Raw genomic sequence first — 18,665 nt, 5'->3', positions numbered from 1 at the left:
TTTATAAATTTGCTTTTTTTGTTGTTTTTGTTTTTGTTTTTTTTTTTGAGACGGAGTCTCGCTCTGTGGCCCAGGCTGGAGTGCAGTGGCCGAATCTCAGCTCACTGCAAGCTCCGCCTCCCGGGTTCATGCCATTCTCCTGCCTCAGCCTCCCAAGTAGCTGGGACTACAGGTGCCCACCACCTCGCCCAGCTAGGTTTTTGTATTTTTTTAGTAGAGACGGGGTTTCACCGTGTTAGCCAGGATGGTCTCGACCTCCTAACCTCATGATCCGCCCATCTTGGCCTCCCAAAGTGCTGGGATTACAGGCTTGAGCCACCGCGCCCGGCCCCTAATTTTATAAATTTTCATCAAAGAACAAGACTTAGTTTTTGTAATAAGAATAAAAATAAAAAATTTAAGAAAAATATATTGGGCCAGGTGTGGTGGCTCTCGCCTGTAATCTCAGCACTTTGGGAGGCTGAGGAGGGTGGACTGCCTGAGCTCAGGAGTTCAAGCCCAGGCTGGGCAACATGGCAAAACCCTATCTCTACCCAAAATAACCCCCCAAATTAGCCAGACATGGTGGTGCAGGCCTAGTGCTTTCTTACAGTATCTGTAATCCCAGATACTAGAGAGGCTGAGGCAGGAGAATTGCTTGAACCCAGGAGATGGATGTTGCAGTGAGCCAAGATGGCACCACTGCACTCCAGCCTGGGTGACATAGCAAGACTCTGTCTCAAAAAAAAAAAAAAAAAAAAAAATTGTAGCCTTCTTTCACCTTCTCTATTGGCCCTCTTGATTTGTGACTCAAACGGTAGGACGTAAATTTTGCCTTTATTCTTTTTCCATGAAAGTATTCAATATATATTTAATATATTTAAAACGCAAGGTGGAATTTCTGAAGCCTAAAAGGTTATCACTCTACAATCACTTTCCTAAATCCTCCATTTCATAAACATGTAACAACGTAAAAACATCTTAATAACATTCTCAGCAGCTGGACCTGAAAAGTCACGTCACTCATTTCTAAATTTCACGGGTTGTGCTCAGAGAAGACAGTTTTAAATGGGTAGCTTTGGATTTTTATTCAAATTTTCTTCATGTCCTAGTATATGAGCAGTTTTCATAAATGTGTCTTGGACATCTGAAAAGAACAATTATATATGTAATTGCTATGTGTATTAACTACATATATGCATGTAGTTATATATATATTAAATCTATCATATATTAAATATATATTAAATCAAGCCTTCTGATTTTGTTGTTCAACTTGTTCATATGCTTTTCATATCTACTTGATCTGAAAAAATTCTGAGCTAGGTGTTAGTAGCACACTATGACTGTGGGTCCACATTTCTTTGAATTTACTAGTATTTGCTGTAATGTTTCAAGGTTATGGTGCTAGGTATACAATAGTTTGTAACTGTCATATCTTCTTGATAAACTATATATATATAAAATTTGCCTTGAATTGTACTTTTTATCTTTTTTCTTTTTATACTCATTTATCTATTATAGCTCTATCATTTCATTTTCATTGTTTCTCTTTCATTTCATTTTGGTTGTATTTCTTACAAGTAGCATATATCTTGCTTTTATTAAAAAAAAAAAAAACCGAGGCCAGGCGCGGTGGCTCACGCCTGTAATCCCAGCACTTCGGGAGGCCGAGGTGGGCAGATCATGAGGTCAGGAGATCAAGACCATCCTGGCTAACATGGCGAAACCCCGTCTCTACTAAAAATACAAAAAATTAGCCGGGCCTGTAGTCCCAGCTACTCGGGAGGCTGAGGCAGGAGAATGGCGTGAACCTGGGAGGCGAAGGTTGCAGTGAGCAGAGATGGTGCCCCTGCACCCGAACTTGGGCGACAGAACGAGACTTCATCTCAAAAAACAAAACAAAACAAAACAAAACAAAAACAAAAAATCAAATCCAAGAATCTGGTCTTTAATAGAATTATCACTTTCTAGCGTGTGACTGAATCATGTGTGAAAAGGTTCCTCTGTTTCCTGATTTCTATAGTTACGTTTTCCTTTGTTACCATCCCTGAACTTTTTCCAAAAGGGCCAAATTTTTCTTTTTTCCCCTTCAATGACTTAGAAATTCTGTAGCCTGTTTTTTTTCTGTTTGTTTGTTTTCTTTTTGAGATGGAGTCTTGCTGTGTCACCCAAGCAGGCAGTAGCGTGTTCTCGGCTCACTGCAACCTCCACCCCAGGTTCAAGCAATTCTTGTGCCTCAGCCTCCCGAGTAGCTGGGATTACATGCACCCACCAACTTAGCCTGGCTAATTTTTGTATTTTTAGTAGAGACGGAGTTTCACCATGTTGGCCAGGCTGGTCTCGAACTCCTGAACTCAGGTGATCCTCCCGCCTTGGCCTCCCAAAATGCTAAGAATACAGGCATGAGCCACCGCGCCTGTCCTTCTGTAGCCCGTTTTTATGCTACCTACTAACTTGACATTTCTAACTAGCATATTTCAGCCTATCCAGTGCACATCTATCTATATCACGAGTGGAACAAAATCTATTACTGTCTCTGAACCAGAGAGCTTTCATACACTTTTACTCTCTTCATTTCCCTACCCTCCCTGGTTTGGTTAAAATAATTTAGAATTTTAGTTCTAGCAGACTGTTTAAACATTATTCCTCTTCTATTTAAAGAGTCTCTTCCTCACAACTGCCTCTCACATACAGCCACACTATCAATAATTGCTCAGTTTTCCTGGTTTGATTGTTCACTCCTCTATGAACGGTTTTGCCATTTTCAAAAATTATTTCATTGTTTTTAAGTGTTATCTTCTCATGTGGCTAAAAAACTTTCTTTAGACTGCTGCTTTTTCCATAGACACACGCTCTTAATTTGGCAAGATGTTATTCTCTTACAGATCTGTGAAAATAGGAAGTGGATTTTTTAAAGGTTATTTTCTATTTCCTGCATGAACTCTGTTTCAGTGAAGGCCACTTTCTAAAAAGCTGCACTATCCAATGGCTATTTAAACTTAAATAAAATTAGAAACCCAGTTCCTGAGTTGCACTGGCTATATTTCATACATACGCCCTTTACAATGGCTACATGACAGCTATGCTGATCGAGTGCCTGATTCCGCATGTGGCACTGAATGTCTCCCATGGTGGGTGGCATGGATAGAGGGCACGTCCACCACTGTGGGAAGGTCCTAGGCATTTATATTTATAATATAGTTCTAGATTGCTCAGTTTTGGTGTCTGGTGTGGGTTCCATCAGGAATTGTGTAAAACAGGATTTGGCAAACGATGGCAGGCTGAATCCAGCCAGCTGCCTGTTTGTGTAAATAAAGTTTTACTAGGAGACAGTCATCCTCCTCCGTTTAATGCTAAGGCTGCTTTGGTGCTGTTAGGGCCCATTAAGTAGCTAGGACAAAGTCTGTACGGCCTACAGAGCCTAAAAATACTCACTACTTGGCTCTTTATAGAAGAAATGTACCACCCTCTTGTCTAAAACATTATTTGATTTTTCTGGGCAGTCCTCCCCACGACTGCAGTGGTTGGTAGATGATACGATTTGGCTGTGTCTCCACCCAAATCTCATCTTGAACTGTAGCTCCCATAATTCCCCTGTGTTGTGGGAGGGACCCAGGGGGAGATAACCAAATCATGGGGACGGTTTCCCCCATACTGTTCTCGTGGTAGTGAAGAAGTCTCTCGAGAGCTGATGGTTTTCTAAGGGGTTTCCGCTTTCGCTCGGCTCTCATTCTCTCTTGCCCGCCACCATATAAGATGTGACTTTCGCCTTCTGCCATGATTGTGAGGCCTCCCCAGCCACGTGGAACTGTGAGTCCATTAAACCTCTTTTTCTTTATAAATTCCCCAGTCTGGAGTATGTCCTTAGCAGCCGTGTGAGAACGGACTAATACGGTAGGTCAGAAGTGGTGCCCCCGACAACTCCCCAGAAATAGGAACACATTGGTGAGCATGCAAGCTTCCTTCTCATCCTCTGCAAACAGCAGAGGGCTGGCAACAAGGGGCCCCTGGGATACAATGAGCAGGAATGGCTCAGAAATCAGGCCTCTCCCAAGACGTGCTGACCAGGACATGTGATCTCCTCCACACACCTCCCTCTCCTTGTATCACTTCTACAGGCACGGGTGGTGCCCTGTTGAATTTTGAGTCTTTTTTTCCCTTTTACATTTGTTTCAGGTTGCATCAATGGGAGCTAGAAAGAGAGGAAGTCAAACTTGTTTTTAGGCTGCCCTTATGGTCCTCCCCTATATATTTTAATAGATGGAATTTGCTTATTAGGCTAATGTCAAGTTTATTTCAGTACATATTCTCTTAGTCCGTAACACGTTTAAGGTCCTAAAAGGATTCTGGAATTGCTAGATTTATTATAAGGGCAGTCAGTTATCAGCTTCAGGAATATTTCACTGCCCTCCTGAGAGCCTCACGCCATATATGCCCTTTACAATGGCTAGATGATAGCTATGCCGGTCAAGGTCACTCAGATAATTCAAAATCTATCCACGGGCTTCCTGTCCTAGCTATTTTTAGGGCCTTGACTATATTCTAACTAGTACTTAAAACAGTGAAATCAATCAACCTAAATGCAAGGAGGAAGCAGATGATGTACTGTAGGGTCCTGAGTGAGTTCTGAGGAGCTGGTACAAAGAGGGAAGGCTTTGCTGAGACCAGGGTAACTGGTATTCAGGCCCTATTCCTGGTGCCCGATTCACCAAATGAAAATGTGGCCCCAAGGAAAGAAGATACTCCAACGATGTTCCGCATAAGACCAGACTTCGAAGCCTTCGCGGGGGAGAAAACGATACAACCTTCGGAAACTGACCGTAAAGATCACAGCGACTGTACCGCACCGGCCTCTGCGGGCTTACCCCGTCCCTGCTTTTTACCTGTATGTCATCCATGGGCTGGGCGCATTCTTCATTTTCTGCACTATCACGGTAGGACCCCAGCTCTGTATTCACCACCTCTCTGTTAGCCATCATCAGGACACTCATTGGTTCCCGTGGACGCACCTGTGAAGGTGCTGCCTCCTTTCCTACACTGGTCCCCTTCGGATTTCCAGTCACCTGTACTGTAGACACACCAATGTAAAGATCTTTGGAATTCCACTTTCCTACAGGCTGAGATCCAGAGGCTTGAAATGCTGCAGTCTCTGGAGTGGGAGGGGAGAGTTCCCGGCTGAAGTCCCTCACTCCTTCACTGGGGCTGAGTGTCTCGGGGACAGACTGCTTAGAACTAGGGCTTTGCTTCCTGATATTTGGCTCTTCCAGACTCAGTGCAGTGGGAAGCAGCTTCTCCTGCCTTGTCTGGAAGTACTCAGGGTTCAATTTATGCTTTTTGGGAGCCGGATAATCTTTGTGGCTCTCACTGCTGTAGTAATTAGAGGGTTCAGAACGAGGTCTTCTCAGCTCTGAAAAGTACAGTAGAAAGGATAGTCAGGACAGGAGATACAACTAGGAATCCTAAAGAATCAACACTTTCTCTATGCCTGAGAGACACCAAGCGCAAAGCCGGAACTCAAGACCCGTCCCTAACGTTTTAATATCCCCAGGAGCATACATCAGATTCAGATCCTCCTCCTCCAAAATTATGTATTTCTTGCATGAACATAGAACTTTTGCTACTTTCTTCTGTACTGGGGGAGGGGGCAGCACTAGGCATTCTTAAGGAAAAATCAGAAACATTAATAAAAAATCGGAAATGTTTGTGACTATCCTATGGACTTTGCTGAGGGCAGCTGCATGAAAGCAAACGGGATCTCTGTCAAGCTCTGAGATGTCATGATTCTGAATTCTTACCTGGGTTGGTGCTTGCAATAACAGTGACTCCCTTGGGTATTTCTGGAGAGCTGATGGCTTCGCTGTGCCACTGGGCCATCCAGCTCTCTGTGCTGGGCTCTTCACTTGCAGGACAGTGGATTCTGGGGTTCTGTCCCAGCTGAGCCTGCTCATCTCTCTGCAGGTGCTCCAGACACTCTGCTAATTTCACATGACCCCGTGACCTGGCAATTCCCAAAGGCAGCCTTCCTAGAGAGTCAGGAATCGAGATGGCCCGACGGTCCCACTTGTACAGCACGACGGCAGCTTCCAAGTGCCCTAGGGCACACGCCCACATCTAGAAGACGGGAGACACAGCAAGCGTTCTCAATCAGAGGTCAAGACCAGACCTGACTTTTGCCATTGGTGCCAACTGACAAACTGGTCCTTGCTGGCAATCTCAGTGGGGCCACTGAAGATTCCCATCCCAAAGTATCTCCAAAACATGCCATGTGTCAGCAAGAGACAACAGTGGGAACCAGGCACATCTGATGCCAGGCTGGAAGGATGGCGAGGGGGCTACGTGAACCCATTCCTTACCAGAGGGGTACAGGAGAAGTGATCCACATTCAAAGGGTCAACTTCCAGTTCCAGGTCAATGCTATCCGCGTGCTTTGTACTATAAGGGAGAGCACCAGAAATTATCACACTATTCATCACCGTTAAAAGGAAACACCAGAGTGTTATAAAACCCCACCAAGATGAAACCCAACTGGGCATATAACATCCCATGGTGAAGAAACAGAGAGTCCCAGGGCAGCGTGGACACTCCATTTGGTGAGGGGTTCAAAGAAAATAACAAATCCAACATTTAATTATTATCTTACTGGGTATTTCTTGGGAAGAAGTTCATAAAACTCCCTTGGAAACTGTCCTAGGACAAAGCCCTTTGCTCGCCGGCTATAAAGCGGACCGAACGGGTAGATTTCTTCCGCGGGTGGCAGTGCTCAGGAAGAATGTGAGCGAGGACGTGTGAGGCTGACCCCCAGCCAGCTGCACCACAGCCTTACCGCCATTTGATGAGGGTCTGGATTAGGGTGGCATAGCCCTGGGCAGCGGCCAGGTGGAGGAGGGTCATTCCGCGGAACGTCTTTGAGTGGATCAAGTGCTTGGACTTCGCCCAGCAGGCTCGGCTCATCATCTTCTCGCATACCACGACCACACGGCTCTCAAAGCAGCTCCCCAAGGCCCCGGTACCAGAAGCACACTGTCACGGAAGAGCGCAGGTTACGACCTCAGGACTAAAGGCCTTCCACCCCATCAGCGCTTTGATGTAGGGGAAACAAATGCTTTACGATTAGAAACTCACAACGGAAAGCGTAAAACACTGAAAATAAAGAAACATTAGCTGGGCATGCTGGCTCATGCCTGAAATCCCAGCACTTCGGGAGGCTGAGGTGGGCAGATCACTTGCAATCACGAGTTCAAGACCAGCCTGGCCAACCCTAACCCTAATCCCGTCTCTACTAAAAATACAAAAATTAGCCAGGCGTGGTGGTGGGCGCCTGTAATCCCAGCTACTTAGAGGCTAAGGCATGAGAATTGCTTAAACTGAGGAGGCGGAGGTTGCAGTGAGCCAAGATTGCACCACTGCACTCTAGCCTGGGCGGCAGAGCAAAACTGTGTCTCAAAGTAAAAAACAAAACAAACAAAAATTAGCTGGGTGTGGTGGTGTGCACCTGTAGTCCCAGCTACTCAGGAGGCTGAGGTGGGAAGATTGCCTGAGCCTGGAGAGTTCAAGGCTACAGTGAGCTGTGATCGCGCCACTGCATTCTAGCCTGGGTGACAGAGTGAGACCTTGTCTCAAAAAATAACAACCACCAAAAATCCCCAAACCCCCAAGAACCATCCATGAAATTGAGACTAGAATGTGCTTAGCTTCAGCTCAGTAGCACCTTTGTAAAGTTCACAACTCGAAAGACACGAGTCTATCTATTACGGCTGACACTCTGATTAGGAACTTTATGCCGATTCATCTTGGGGAAAGTGTACACAGCCTTAAAAAAAAAAAAAAAAGTGGCTCGGCTCTAGCCTTCCTCTAGGCAGTAAACTGTTATGAGACAGTGGAGCAGAATAGCTTTCCTCATGTTTCCACTGACAGGTATAGTGGCTCTTTCACTCTCTTGCTGCTGCTTCTTAATTTTTTTTTTTTTTTGAGACAGAGTCTCGCTCTGTCACCCAGGCTGGAGTACAGTGGCAAGATCTTGGCTCACTCCAACCTCTACCTCCTAGGTTCAAGCGATTTCTAGGTAATTTTTGTATTTTTAGTGGAGACAGGTCTCACCATGTTGGCCAGGCTGGTCTCGAACTCCTGACCTCAAGTTATCTGCTCGCCTCAGCCTCCCAAAGTGCTAGGTTTACAGGCATGAGCCACTGCGCCCAGCCTCTTGCTTCTTCTGAAGGAGAATTAGATCACTTAGATGTGGATTGTTTTTTCCTTAAAGAAATGACTAAAAGTATCTAATAATAATCCAGTCCTTTGTATAAAGTAAAAAGGATACTGAGGAGAGCATTTAGAGATCTTGAAATTTAAGCATTATTAATAACAATAAGGGCTACAGGAAAGAGAAATTTACTAATTTTAACCACATGGGTTACTTCCTATGACTCAGTTGTAACGGAAGAAAAATAAAATCAAAGTTAGTAAACTTCAACAGCTTATCTGAGTCTCTGTGATAGCAGTTTTATGTTTAACACTTCCCCAAATAAATGGCACTTCCAGGCTAATTTGTATCTCTGGTGTTATTTAAAAAGTACTTTTTTTTTTTTTTCTGGCAATACACTCCATAAACTTTACTTACTACAGAAATCCTATGCCTCCTCGCGGATTTTTATTTTTAAATGTGGAAAAAATGCCTCCCAAAATAAAAAAGGCACATGATGGGATTGTGACGTCGGCCCCATCAGAGCCGTAAAAACACCTACAGGAGCAGACTTGGGCGAACCCAACATGCCACAAACTGACCTTGACTCAAAAGGCCAAGGCACAGCCATTCCACACACACCAGACACGCTCATCAGCACATGGAAATCGCCAGAGTGAACGAAAAGGGAATTTTTTTTTTTTTTTGTATTAAACAAAAACAGCCATGTCTCTATCCTGCATGGCAAACACAGACATTTACTGAAGGCAACTGAAACTGATCAAAAGATATTCAATAGTGGTTAATATGGGATGAGATTCTAGGCCAGTTGCGTGGTGGCTGAGCTTTAAAATGACATTACATACCATTCCTTTTTTTTTTTTTTGAGACAGAGTCTCGCTCTGTCGCCCAGGCTAGAGTGCAGTGGCCGGATCTCAGCTCACTGCAAGCTCTGCCTCCTGGGTTCACGCCATTCTCCTGCCTCAGTCTCCCAAGTAGCTGGGACTACAGACGCCCGCCACCTTGCCTGGCTAGTTTTTTGTATTTTTCAGTAGAGACGGGGTTTCACCGTGTTAGCCAGGATGGTCTCAATCTCCTGACCTCGTGATCCGCCCATCTCGGCCTCCCAAAGTGCTGGGATTACAGGCTTGAGCCACCGCACCCGGCCACATACCATTCCTTTTATGCCACTTTTGTTGGTGAAAGAAAAAGCATTTTAAGGAGATCTCTTATGTGAGCCATGAGGTAAATTAATGATTACATCTTTTATAAAACTTAGTACTATCAGCCAGGCGCAGTGGCTCATGCCTGTAATCCCAGCACTTTGGGAGGACAAGGTGGGCAGATCACTTGAGGTCGGGAGTTCAAGATCAGCCTGACCAACATGGAGAAACCCCGTCTCTACTAAAAATACAAAATTAGCTGGGCGTGGTGGCACACGCCTGTAATCCCAGCTACTAGGGAGGCTGAGGCAGGAGAATCACTTGAACCTGGGAGGCAGAGGTTACAGCGAGCCGAGATTGCACCATCACACTCCTGCCTGGGCAACAAGAGCAAAACTCTGTCTCAACAACGAAACAACAACAACAACAACAACAACAACAACAACAAAAACCTAGTACTATCAGGTGAAAAAGAAGCCTATCTTAGGCCAGGTGTGGTGGCTCACGCCTGCAATCCTAGCACTTTGGGAGGCCAAGGTGGGTGGATCACCTGAGGTCAGGAGTTTGAGACCAGCCTGGCCAACATGGTGAAACCCCATCTCTTACTAAAAAGACAAAATTAGCTGGGCGTGGTGGCACACACCTGTAATCCCAGCTACTAGGGAGGCTGAGGCAGGAGAGTCACTTGAACCTGGGAGGTGGAGGTCGCGGGGAGCCATGATTGTGTCACTGCACTGCAGCCTGGGCGACAGAGCAAGACTCCATGTCAAAAAGGAAAAAAAGAAGCCTATCTTAGCCTTAATAATATTTTACTGTGTGCCAAGTCATTTCTTTCCTGATTTCTGAAGATGGGGGAGCAATATGAAAATGTGAGGAGGAAAGAGGCTAGCTTTTTGGGTGTGACATATGATGCTATTTTAACCTCTTATTATTTGAAATATTACTAATACTTGATATTTATGAGGTTCATAAAACCAAAAATATTCACCTAAAAACTTAACTGTGTAAAGGAAATTATCATTTGTCTTGAAGAGAAAGAGGGGTCATTATTTGAGATTTTTTTTGCAAAGACTCAGTAGCGGAGATAAAAAATACCATCAGCTCCTTTAAATTTATCTTAGGGTCCCAAGAAATAATTTCTCCCTGGGAGACTTCCCCAAAATGAACTTCCTAAATGAAATGTATATAAAGCCTTCAAGACCAATGGGACTCTGAAACAATATTTGGTAATTCACCTGTATTTGGCAATATCATACATTCTTCATGGAACTTACAGAAAGTTTGTGAAAGATGCTATAATGCATAATATCATTCTACACTGAATCATTACATAAACACTTTCTTTGGGCTCTTTTCATATTGACCTTGAGTTTATAAAAGGCTTATATGAATTACTGAATTCAATTATGTTTTATACCTATACTTAAGACAGGGATAAAATACAGAATAGAAAGTAGGAAGATTCTAAGTTAATTCTGAACCCTAGCAGAATCTGAGTCACCATCTGGCTTTTTTTTTTTTTTTTGAGAGATAGGGTCTTATTCTATTGACCAGGTTGGAGTGCAGTGGAGTGATCATGGCTCACTGCAGCCTAAACTCCCAGGCTCAAGTGATCCTCCCACTTCAGCCTCCTGAATAGCTGGGATCACAGGGATGTACCACCATGCCTAACTTTTAAATTTTTTTTTAGAGAGACAGGGTCTCAGTATGTTGCCCAAGCTGGTCTTGAACTCCTGGGCTCAAGCAATCCTCCCGTCTTGGCCTCCTAAAGTGCTGGGATTATAGGTGTGAGCCACCACGCCCAGCTGGCATCTATTTTCCAATTGGTTGTCCTTAACTCCCACTGCCCTATAATTCAGTAGTGAATTCTGAGATGAATAGACATAACTTAAGGATTAGGTGGGTAAACAACTGAGAAGCTCCACATTCCAAGGCTGCTTCCATACTGCACAGATTGTAATGCTTAAAAGCACAGGTACTGTAAAGTACTCCCTCAGGCCTTCTGCCTGAATTCAGGGAGAGCATCAGCAGCAGAGAAGAGGCCTGTGATCCATCCACTGCCTCGCCAATCCATAAACATGAAGTGAAACGGGAGCCGAGCATCAGCACCGCCTCGTACCTGTGCCTGGCTCCCTCCATTCCCGCTCCCGCTGCCGCCTCCACTGCTGCCGCCTCCGCTCGCCTGTTTGTGCTGCTGGGACCCCGTCATCTCAGCCATCCTCCTCTCCATCTGCTCCAGTCGTTCCAGGATGGACATCCTGAACTGGTTATCTAGGGCAGAGCAGGAGGAAGAGTAAGGTTGGGTTCTGGAAGAAAAGCAGTCAACATGTGGCCTTGCCCGCCTTGCGAGACCAGCATCCAAATGCTGTCCGTAACTTCACCAAAACAGAGAGGTCTCTGCAGGCCAGAGTTCCCTAGCACGATCATGAGTCTGTCACCTCACACAGGATGGTGGCATCTTCAGCAGCCCAAAGTTCTCAGATAAAGGACCAGAAGACATCTTTTTGTCAGAGATCAAAAAGAGGTTCAGGTTCCTGCCCCCCAGTTTCTTTGTCAAATTCCCCAACGGAAACCCTGACATGAGATCTGGTAGAGAACCCTCTAGAGTGAGCAAAATAAATAAATACAATTTAAATTAAACTAGTAGAAGAAAGCAATCATGGCAAGAAAGGAAGGTATGTTAGACCAAATTATAAAAAAAAAAAAAAAGGTAGCATCTCTTTTACCAAAACACTGAGTTTTTACAAAAAAAAAATTTTTTTAAATTTTATTTCCTGACCCAGGCTCTAGCTTTTATAATTTATTTCAGGAATAGCATTATTCAGTGCCTGAGAATGTTACACCCTTTTTTGTTTTGAGACAGTCTCACGTTGTTGCCCAGACTGGAGTGCAGTGGTGTGATCTAGGCTTACCCGCAACTTCCACTTCCCAGGCTCAAGCCATCCTCCCACCTCAGCCTCCCGAGTAGATGGAACCACAGTGTGCACCACCATGCCCAGCTAATTTTTGTTTTAGTTTTTTGTTTGTTTGTTTTTAGAGATGGAGTTTCACCATGTTGTCCAGGCCGGTCTCAAACTCCTGGGCTCAAGGAATCAAAGTGCCGGGAGTACAGGCATGAACCACCATACCCAGCCACATTTCATTTTTTTTTTTCTTTTTTGAGACAGAGTCTCGTGGTGCCACCCAGGCTGGAGTACAGTGGCGCAATCTCGGCTCACTGCAAGCCTCAGCCTCCCAAGTAGCTGGGACTACAGACGCCTGCCACCACACCTGGCTAATTTTAGTATTTTTAGTAGAGACAGAGTTTCACTATGTTGGCCAGACTGGTCTTGAACTCCTGACCTCGGGATCTGCCCGACTTGGCCTCCCAAACTGCTGGGATTACAGGCGTGAGCCTCTGCGCCCAGCCCCACATTTCTTTTAACACGTGTCTCATCAGAGACAAACATAAATAGGTACCTCAACTTCTACATCAGAGAAACAACGGGAATTACTGTTGGAGCTAGGATTGAAACTCAAAGAGAAAACATGTTGTGATTCTGTACCACTTTACTAAGATTAGAACACATCTCTCCACATTCCTGCATTTACACACACGTGTGTGTGCACACACAAGCATACACGTTAGAGTTGGGTCACCTATCCGTGTACATAAGAGGAGTTAAATCGATGTGAAAATCAATCTGCCCATACTTGCTTCATATATATATATAATATACATATTATATATGTCATAATGACATATATAAAATATATGATCTATAATATATATGTTAAATATATATATATAGAGAGAGGAGACTTTTTTTGAGATGGAAGCTCGCTCTGTTGCTTAGGCTGGGGTGCAGTGGCATGATCTCGGCTCCCTGCAACCTCCACCTCCTGGGTTCAAGCAATTATCCTGGCTCAGCCACCCGAGTAGCTGGGACTACAGGCACGTGCCACTATGCCCAGCTACATTATTTTGTATTTTTAGTAGAGACGGGGTTTCACCATGTTGGCCAGGCTGGTCGTGAACTCCTGACCTCAAGTAATCTGCCCGCCTCAGCCTCCCAAACTGCTGGGATTACAGGCGTGAGACCCGGCGCCTGGCCACACTTCACAAATTTTAAGGAACACCGTGCTAGCTATTCAATAGCAAACAGGGGAGGTCTCTCCCTGCTTGAGCACAGGCAGACCTTGGTAAGTGAAGAAGGCAGCATAATGTGATAAGGAGGGATGGGGTGGGGATAGAGTTTAGACAAGTCAGGAAAGGTGACACTTCGAGTTTGATCAGTATGATGAGAAGGAGCCAAACATGTCCAGAACTGGGGCCTGGTAATAGCACATGCAAAGGCCCTGAGGCAGGGCATTCAGGGAGCAGAAGACTGTGTGGCTGGAGCACAGAGGTAGGGAGAGCAGGAGACGATAGAGCTGGAGGTGTGCAGGAGCCAGACAGTGAACGGCTATGCAGAGCCCTGGCTCTGCCATATAATAGCTGTGTAGCTTTGAACTTAGAACAAAACCTTTGATGCCTCAGTTTCCTCACCCCTTAAATGGGGACAGTAGTTATACCTACTTCAGAGAGCTGTTAATCTATGTAAGTGCTCAGAACATGATAAATCCTAGGTTAGCATGCTTGCCATCACCATCATCTTTAGACAAATGAAGTCAATGTCTGTAGAAGCTGACTGAACAGCTGTGACCACATATTTCTCCTCCAAGTGTTGAGAACATAACTATTTTCAAAATACAGTCATCTGAATTATGCAAAGGGATAATCTGGAAAAGAAATATTTTATCACCACTCCTTACCATCCTGACTAAAAATTCCAAGACTAGTGAGCAAAGCGTACGACATTTGAGAGAAAACAACAGGCAGAGCTAGCACTCACAGAATGCTTCCTGCATGCCAGGCACCACTGTGTCACTGTGCAGATATTAACTCATTTACTCTTCACAACCATCACATGAGGTAAGTATTGCTATTATCCTCATTTTCCAGATGAGAAAACTGAGGCACATGGATATAACCCATCTGTTTGGCCCCAGGGCTGAGAGTATAACCAGATATGCCAAGAAGAAAGAAGGGTGATGGGAAGAGAAGATGCACAGGCATGAGGCAGTCTTACCAGAAGAAGACAATATTCTCACTCTCCAGAAAGCTTAGCTCTACTCAAAAGACAGTCAATACCCAGTCAGCAGTTCAGTCCTCACTTCAGATCAAACTGATTTTACTTTACTAAAACACAAAAGCAAGAGGAAGACTGCTTTTCAAGAATCTTGATATTATTTTCTGGCTGGGCACGGTGGCTCACGCCTGTAATCCCAGCACTTTCAGAGGCTGAGACAGATCACCTGAGGTCAGGAGTTCAAGACCAGCCTGGCCAACATGGTGAAGCCCAGTCTTTACTAAAAATACAAAAAAAGTTAACCAAGTGTGGTGTTACATGCCTGTAGTCCCAGCTACTCAGGAGGCTGATGCAGGAAAATCGCTCGAACTCAGGAGGTGAAGGTTACAGTGAGCCGAGATGGCACCACTGCACCTTAGCCTGGATGATAGAGTGAGACTCTGTCTCAAGAAAAAAAAAAAAAAAAGATTCCTCATATTATTTTCTAATAAACTACTTCCAGGAACAACAATGCAAGAAAGACACTTCCTCTTTTAGTGTGAAAAATAACGTCTTCCTTCCAATTGCACAACTATGGATGGACAGACACAGGCAAACTTGGAGGATCCCGCCGCTAAGCGTCTCACTCAGTGGCAACTCCCCGCAGGGAAGTAACTGAATACACGCTGTGTGGGGTAACCTGCACACAGCCGTTCTCATCCTGTGACCACCAGCAGAAAACACAAGATGACTACTGAGGTGGCGCTGGTGTCCTTACTCCAGATGCCATGCCTTTCCGTTAGAAACCTGAAGTCTTGCAGATCACAGGTCTCTTCCATCTGAAGCCTAAGAAGTTGACTCTTCACTTACGAGTCCAGTTCGAAGCAGCATGGCAGTTGCCCTATGCGGAATATTATAAACTCCCCTGCTTGTTCCTAATGCTGCTAAGCCAGACAACCATTTGTCTCAGAACCTACTCGGGGATCCTCATGCACCCCATCAAAATGGCTTGACTGAATTTTAAACCTCCACAGCCACAGATCTCTGATTTCTTCTGCGAGTCTACAAATCTTGCATCTGGTGAACGAGTTTTCAGTATCCATTTGACTTGTTCCAGAGCACTCTGGAACCACTCTGCAACTGAGTGGCCAAGATCAATATCCCATGGCAGACAAAGGGGCAGAAAAGCACCAAAAGCGCGCTCTGAGCTGTGGTCAGCCTGGAGCGAGCCTGCCTGCTGCCCGTGGAGGTGGCGTTGTGCTGCAGTGCGCTGCAGTGCGGTCCCCGCATCAGCTGTCCCCTGCCCATCCCCCTGTCAAGCACGGACACTGCAGACACAGACCTTCCCTGACATCACTGAGTCAGGCCCTGCCCACGGCATCTCCTGCTCCAACAGTCACAATGACACCGTGTGTGCCACAGAAGTGACCACCTTTTGTTCCCCAGCTGCACTCCCTGTTGCTATGCTGTGAGTGCATGATATTAAGCTGCTCTGAGAAGCACTTCATGAAAATACTCAGAAGCAATTATGTGCCTCTTCACAAAATCATATCATGCATAACGGCATCTCTGAGTCTCTCAATTCCAAAGGGGAAGGGAGTGATAATTAAAATAAAAAACCAATCTCAAATGCAAATGACTGAGCTGGCATCCCAGGGAGTGAGGTCTGCTGCACTCTGCTGCCCAAGTTCAGACAGACTTTCTCCTCACATGTCCTTTCCTCTGCACAGGGCCAGGGCCCAGCTCTTGGGGTTGTAAGGCTTAGATGGATACAATGATGGTCTTTACATCTCCATACCAGCAAGCCAAAAGCAACACCTTTATGCTTGTTTTGGTTTTATAGCTTTATCAGGATAATTAAAACACTGTGAAATATTTGGCAAATTGAGAGCTGTGCATTGCTTTAACTGTACACTGTGTGTGATTAACGGGATACAGGCAATACAATTACTGAGAAGCAAAGAAGAATTTCTGATCATTAGAGTAAAAAAGTACATTTGAAGGATTCACTTATTCATGCACAAATATTCACTGGAGCACCTACTATGTACCAGGCAGTAGGGAGGACCTAGAACAGCAGGGAAAATATCCTCGTCCTCTTTTGTTGACCAACAAATAATTTACGCAGCTCGAACAAACCTGGAGTTTTAAATTATTAAAAGGCGGAGAAGGGGGAGTAGGCATAATGCATAGATTTAGGGGGCTGATGAGTTTGGTCCTAGTTCTCACCCATGATGTTTCAAAGACAACAGGGTCAGCTTTGAGGGCTTCCAAGTGGATGTCCTTAGGACAGCCCGAGTGGAGCAGCTGAACCCCTCCATTGCGAGAAAATTCTGCACAGAAGTTACAAGTGCAAGTTTCCATGGGCACATGAGGCTCAGAGGTGGCTCAAGGCCAGAGGAGGCTCCAGAGGTCCCAGCAAAGAAAGCCAGCTGCTCTAGCTCCACCTCCTGCCTGGTAGTTCTGAGATTTTTAGTTCTCATCCTGAAATATTAGGCTACATCCGTCGCACCAGAAGAACAAGTTCCTGCTTCATCACAGAACAGACACTCTATTATTTGCTGCGGCGAGTGAACTCTGGACAAGGGTACGGAAAACAGGTGCACAGAGGTCTGTTTCTAGTAACACAGGTTGGCCTCCTGTTGAAGACATGAGGATGACAGACGCATAATCCAGAGACAGACACGACCATCCTAAGCATTGTACCCAAGAAAATAAACATTTACATAATATTTCTACACATACATGCTTTGGTAAAAAACAGTATAAGGAGCCACCTACTTAGACCCTTCTAGGTATCAATACAAACTTCACAAAAGTTAGTTGCAATAATACCCTACCTTTAAGCGGGAAAAATGATAGAACTTCTGTGGTCACACAGAAGGCCATAAATAAATATATATAGTTTACATCCTGCGGGGTGTATACGTGAATGTTAGACCCAGAACTGCACTGAGCTGTCAGGCACGTCCTCCCCAGCGAAACTACAAACTTTCTGAGGGCATGGAAGAGCAGGGCAGAATAGGAAAAGGCAAAAGCAAAAAAAATCCTTTGACAGACAAGGAAGTATCAAATGACACACAATAAAGTGTCAACTGGGCTGAGGTTCCCCAGCTCTTAACCCCCGTGGGTAAGTCCCATAACTCCTGGATCTAAAGACTCAGGCAAAGTGAGGTCTGAATGTCTTACTTCTGGTGCAGAACCTCTGGGTGTGAGTCTCAGCTTCCCTTCCAGTGGCAGAGTCTCCATGCATGACCCACCCGCCTGTTCCTTGCTAGAGGCCATGTGCTGTGAGTGTGTGTGTGTGATCCACCCGCCTGTTCCTTGCTAGAGGCCGTGTGCTGTGAGTGTGTGTGTGAGATCCACCCGCCTGTTCCTTGCTAGAGGCCGTGTGCTGTGAGTGTGTGTGTGTGACCCACCCGCCTGTTCCTGGCTGGAGGCCGTGTGCTGCCCTAGATGGGGGTTTCTGCTCATCCCAGTGACCATTCCTCTAGACCAGTGGTTCTCAAACTTTAGGAGGGCTTCTTAAGACAGACTGCTGAGCCCTATTCCCAGAGTTTTGGTCCAGTGGGTCTGAGTGAGACCCAGAAGTTGCACTGCTAACAAGGTCCCCGGCAGTGCTGATGCTTCTGGTCTAGGGCCACATTTCAAGAACCGCTGCCCTAAGACCCTGGACTGTTTCCACAGTGAAAGAATGACTCCTCTCTCCTCCACCCAAGTGCCTGTTAAAGAATGACCCCAGAACCACCTGCTCAAACAGCAGCGGAGATTCCTACCCAGCATGGGTACGTGAGGCATCACCTCATCTGAACCATGCCAGAGCCGTCCACAGTAGCTCTGTCGACAATTACTGGGCGCACATTACTTCTCAAGCACCCCACCAACTCAGATAAGGCAAAACTTGAAAACGATTTAAAACCCAGCCACCTGTGCTGCTGTCTGCAACGGATCAAGTACTCCTCTACCATTCCCATTGCATCAGACCTCTTTATTACTTTGTCCTTAACTCAGCTGACAACATGGGCTGTCTTTCCAGGTCTGTCTCTGCCTCTCGTGCTTCTTTAAAGCAGTCTATTTTCCTGAATGGTTCCAGGGAATGAGGAAGGATACATTCACCTTCAAGCAGTAGTTTCTTCCCACTACCTTCCAGACATGCACGCGCACGTAAATCCCCGGACAAAAAGTCAGTCATTCTGATGGCTTTCGTAGCAGCCGTCTGGCTCGTGATTCATTCAAAGCTTCTCTTTGTGAACC

General features: G+C 45.4%; 1 protein-coding gene across 31 annotated transcripts in view; it reads right to left on the bottom strand.

Moving 5' to 3' along the window:
* Window positions 1–18,665, bottom strand: part of CAMTA1 (calmodulin binding transcription activator 1) — a 953,012-nt gene that overhangs the window by 25,772 nt on the left and 908,575 nt on the right. For 18 of the 31 annotated variants that reach the window (XM_031668331.1, XM_031668354.1, XM_031668438.1 and 15 more), the window contains 5 exons: window positions 11,441–11,592; window positions 6,806–7,002; window positions 6,336–6,414; window positions 5,778–6,093; window positions 4,866–5,389 (listed from right to left, as the gene is read on the bottom strand). In XM_031668331.1, the coding sequence (XP_031524191.1) occupies window positions 4,866–5,389; window positions 5,778–6,093; window positions 6,336–6,414; window positions 6,806–7,002; window positions 11,441–11,592 (1,268 nt within the window). The remainder of the gene's footprint in view (window positions 1–4,865; window positions 5,390–5,777; window positions 6,094–6,335; window positions 6,415–6,805; window positions 7,003–11,440; window positions 11,593–18,665) is intronic. The other 13 variants (XM_031668547.1, XM_031668499.1, XM_031668524.1 and 10 more) reach the window with 1 other exon arrangement.

This window comes from Papio anubis, chromosome 1, assembly GCF_008728515.1.
Source record: "Papio anubis isolate 15944 chromosome 1, Panubis1.0, whole genome shotgun sequence".
NCBI classification, from domain to species: Eukaryota; Metazoa; Chordata; class Mammalia; order Primates; family Cercopithecidae; genus Papio; species Papio anubis.
Note: the sequence above shows the minus strand (reverse complement) of the source record. Positions and strands in the feature narration are given on the sequence as shown.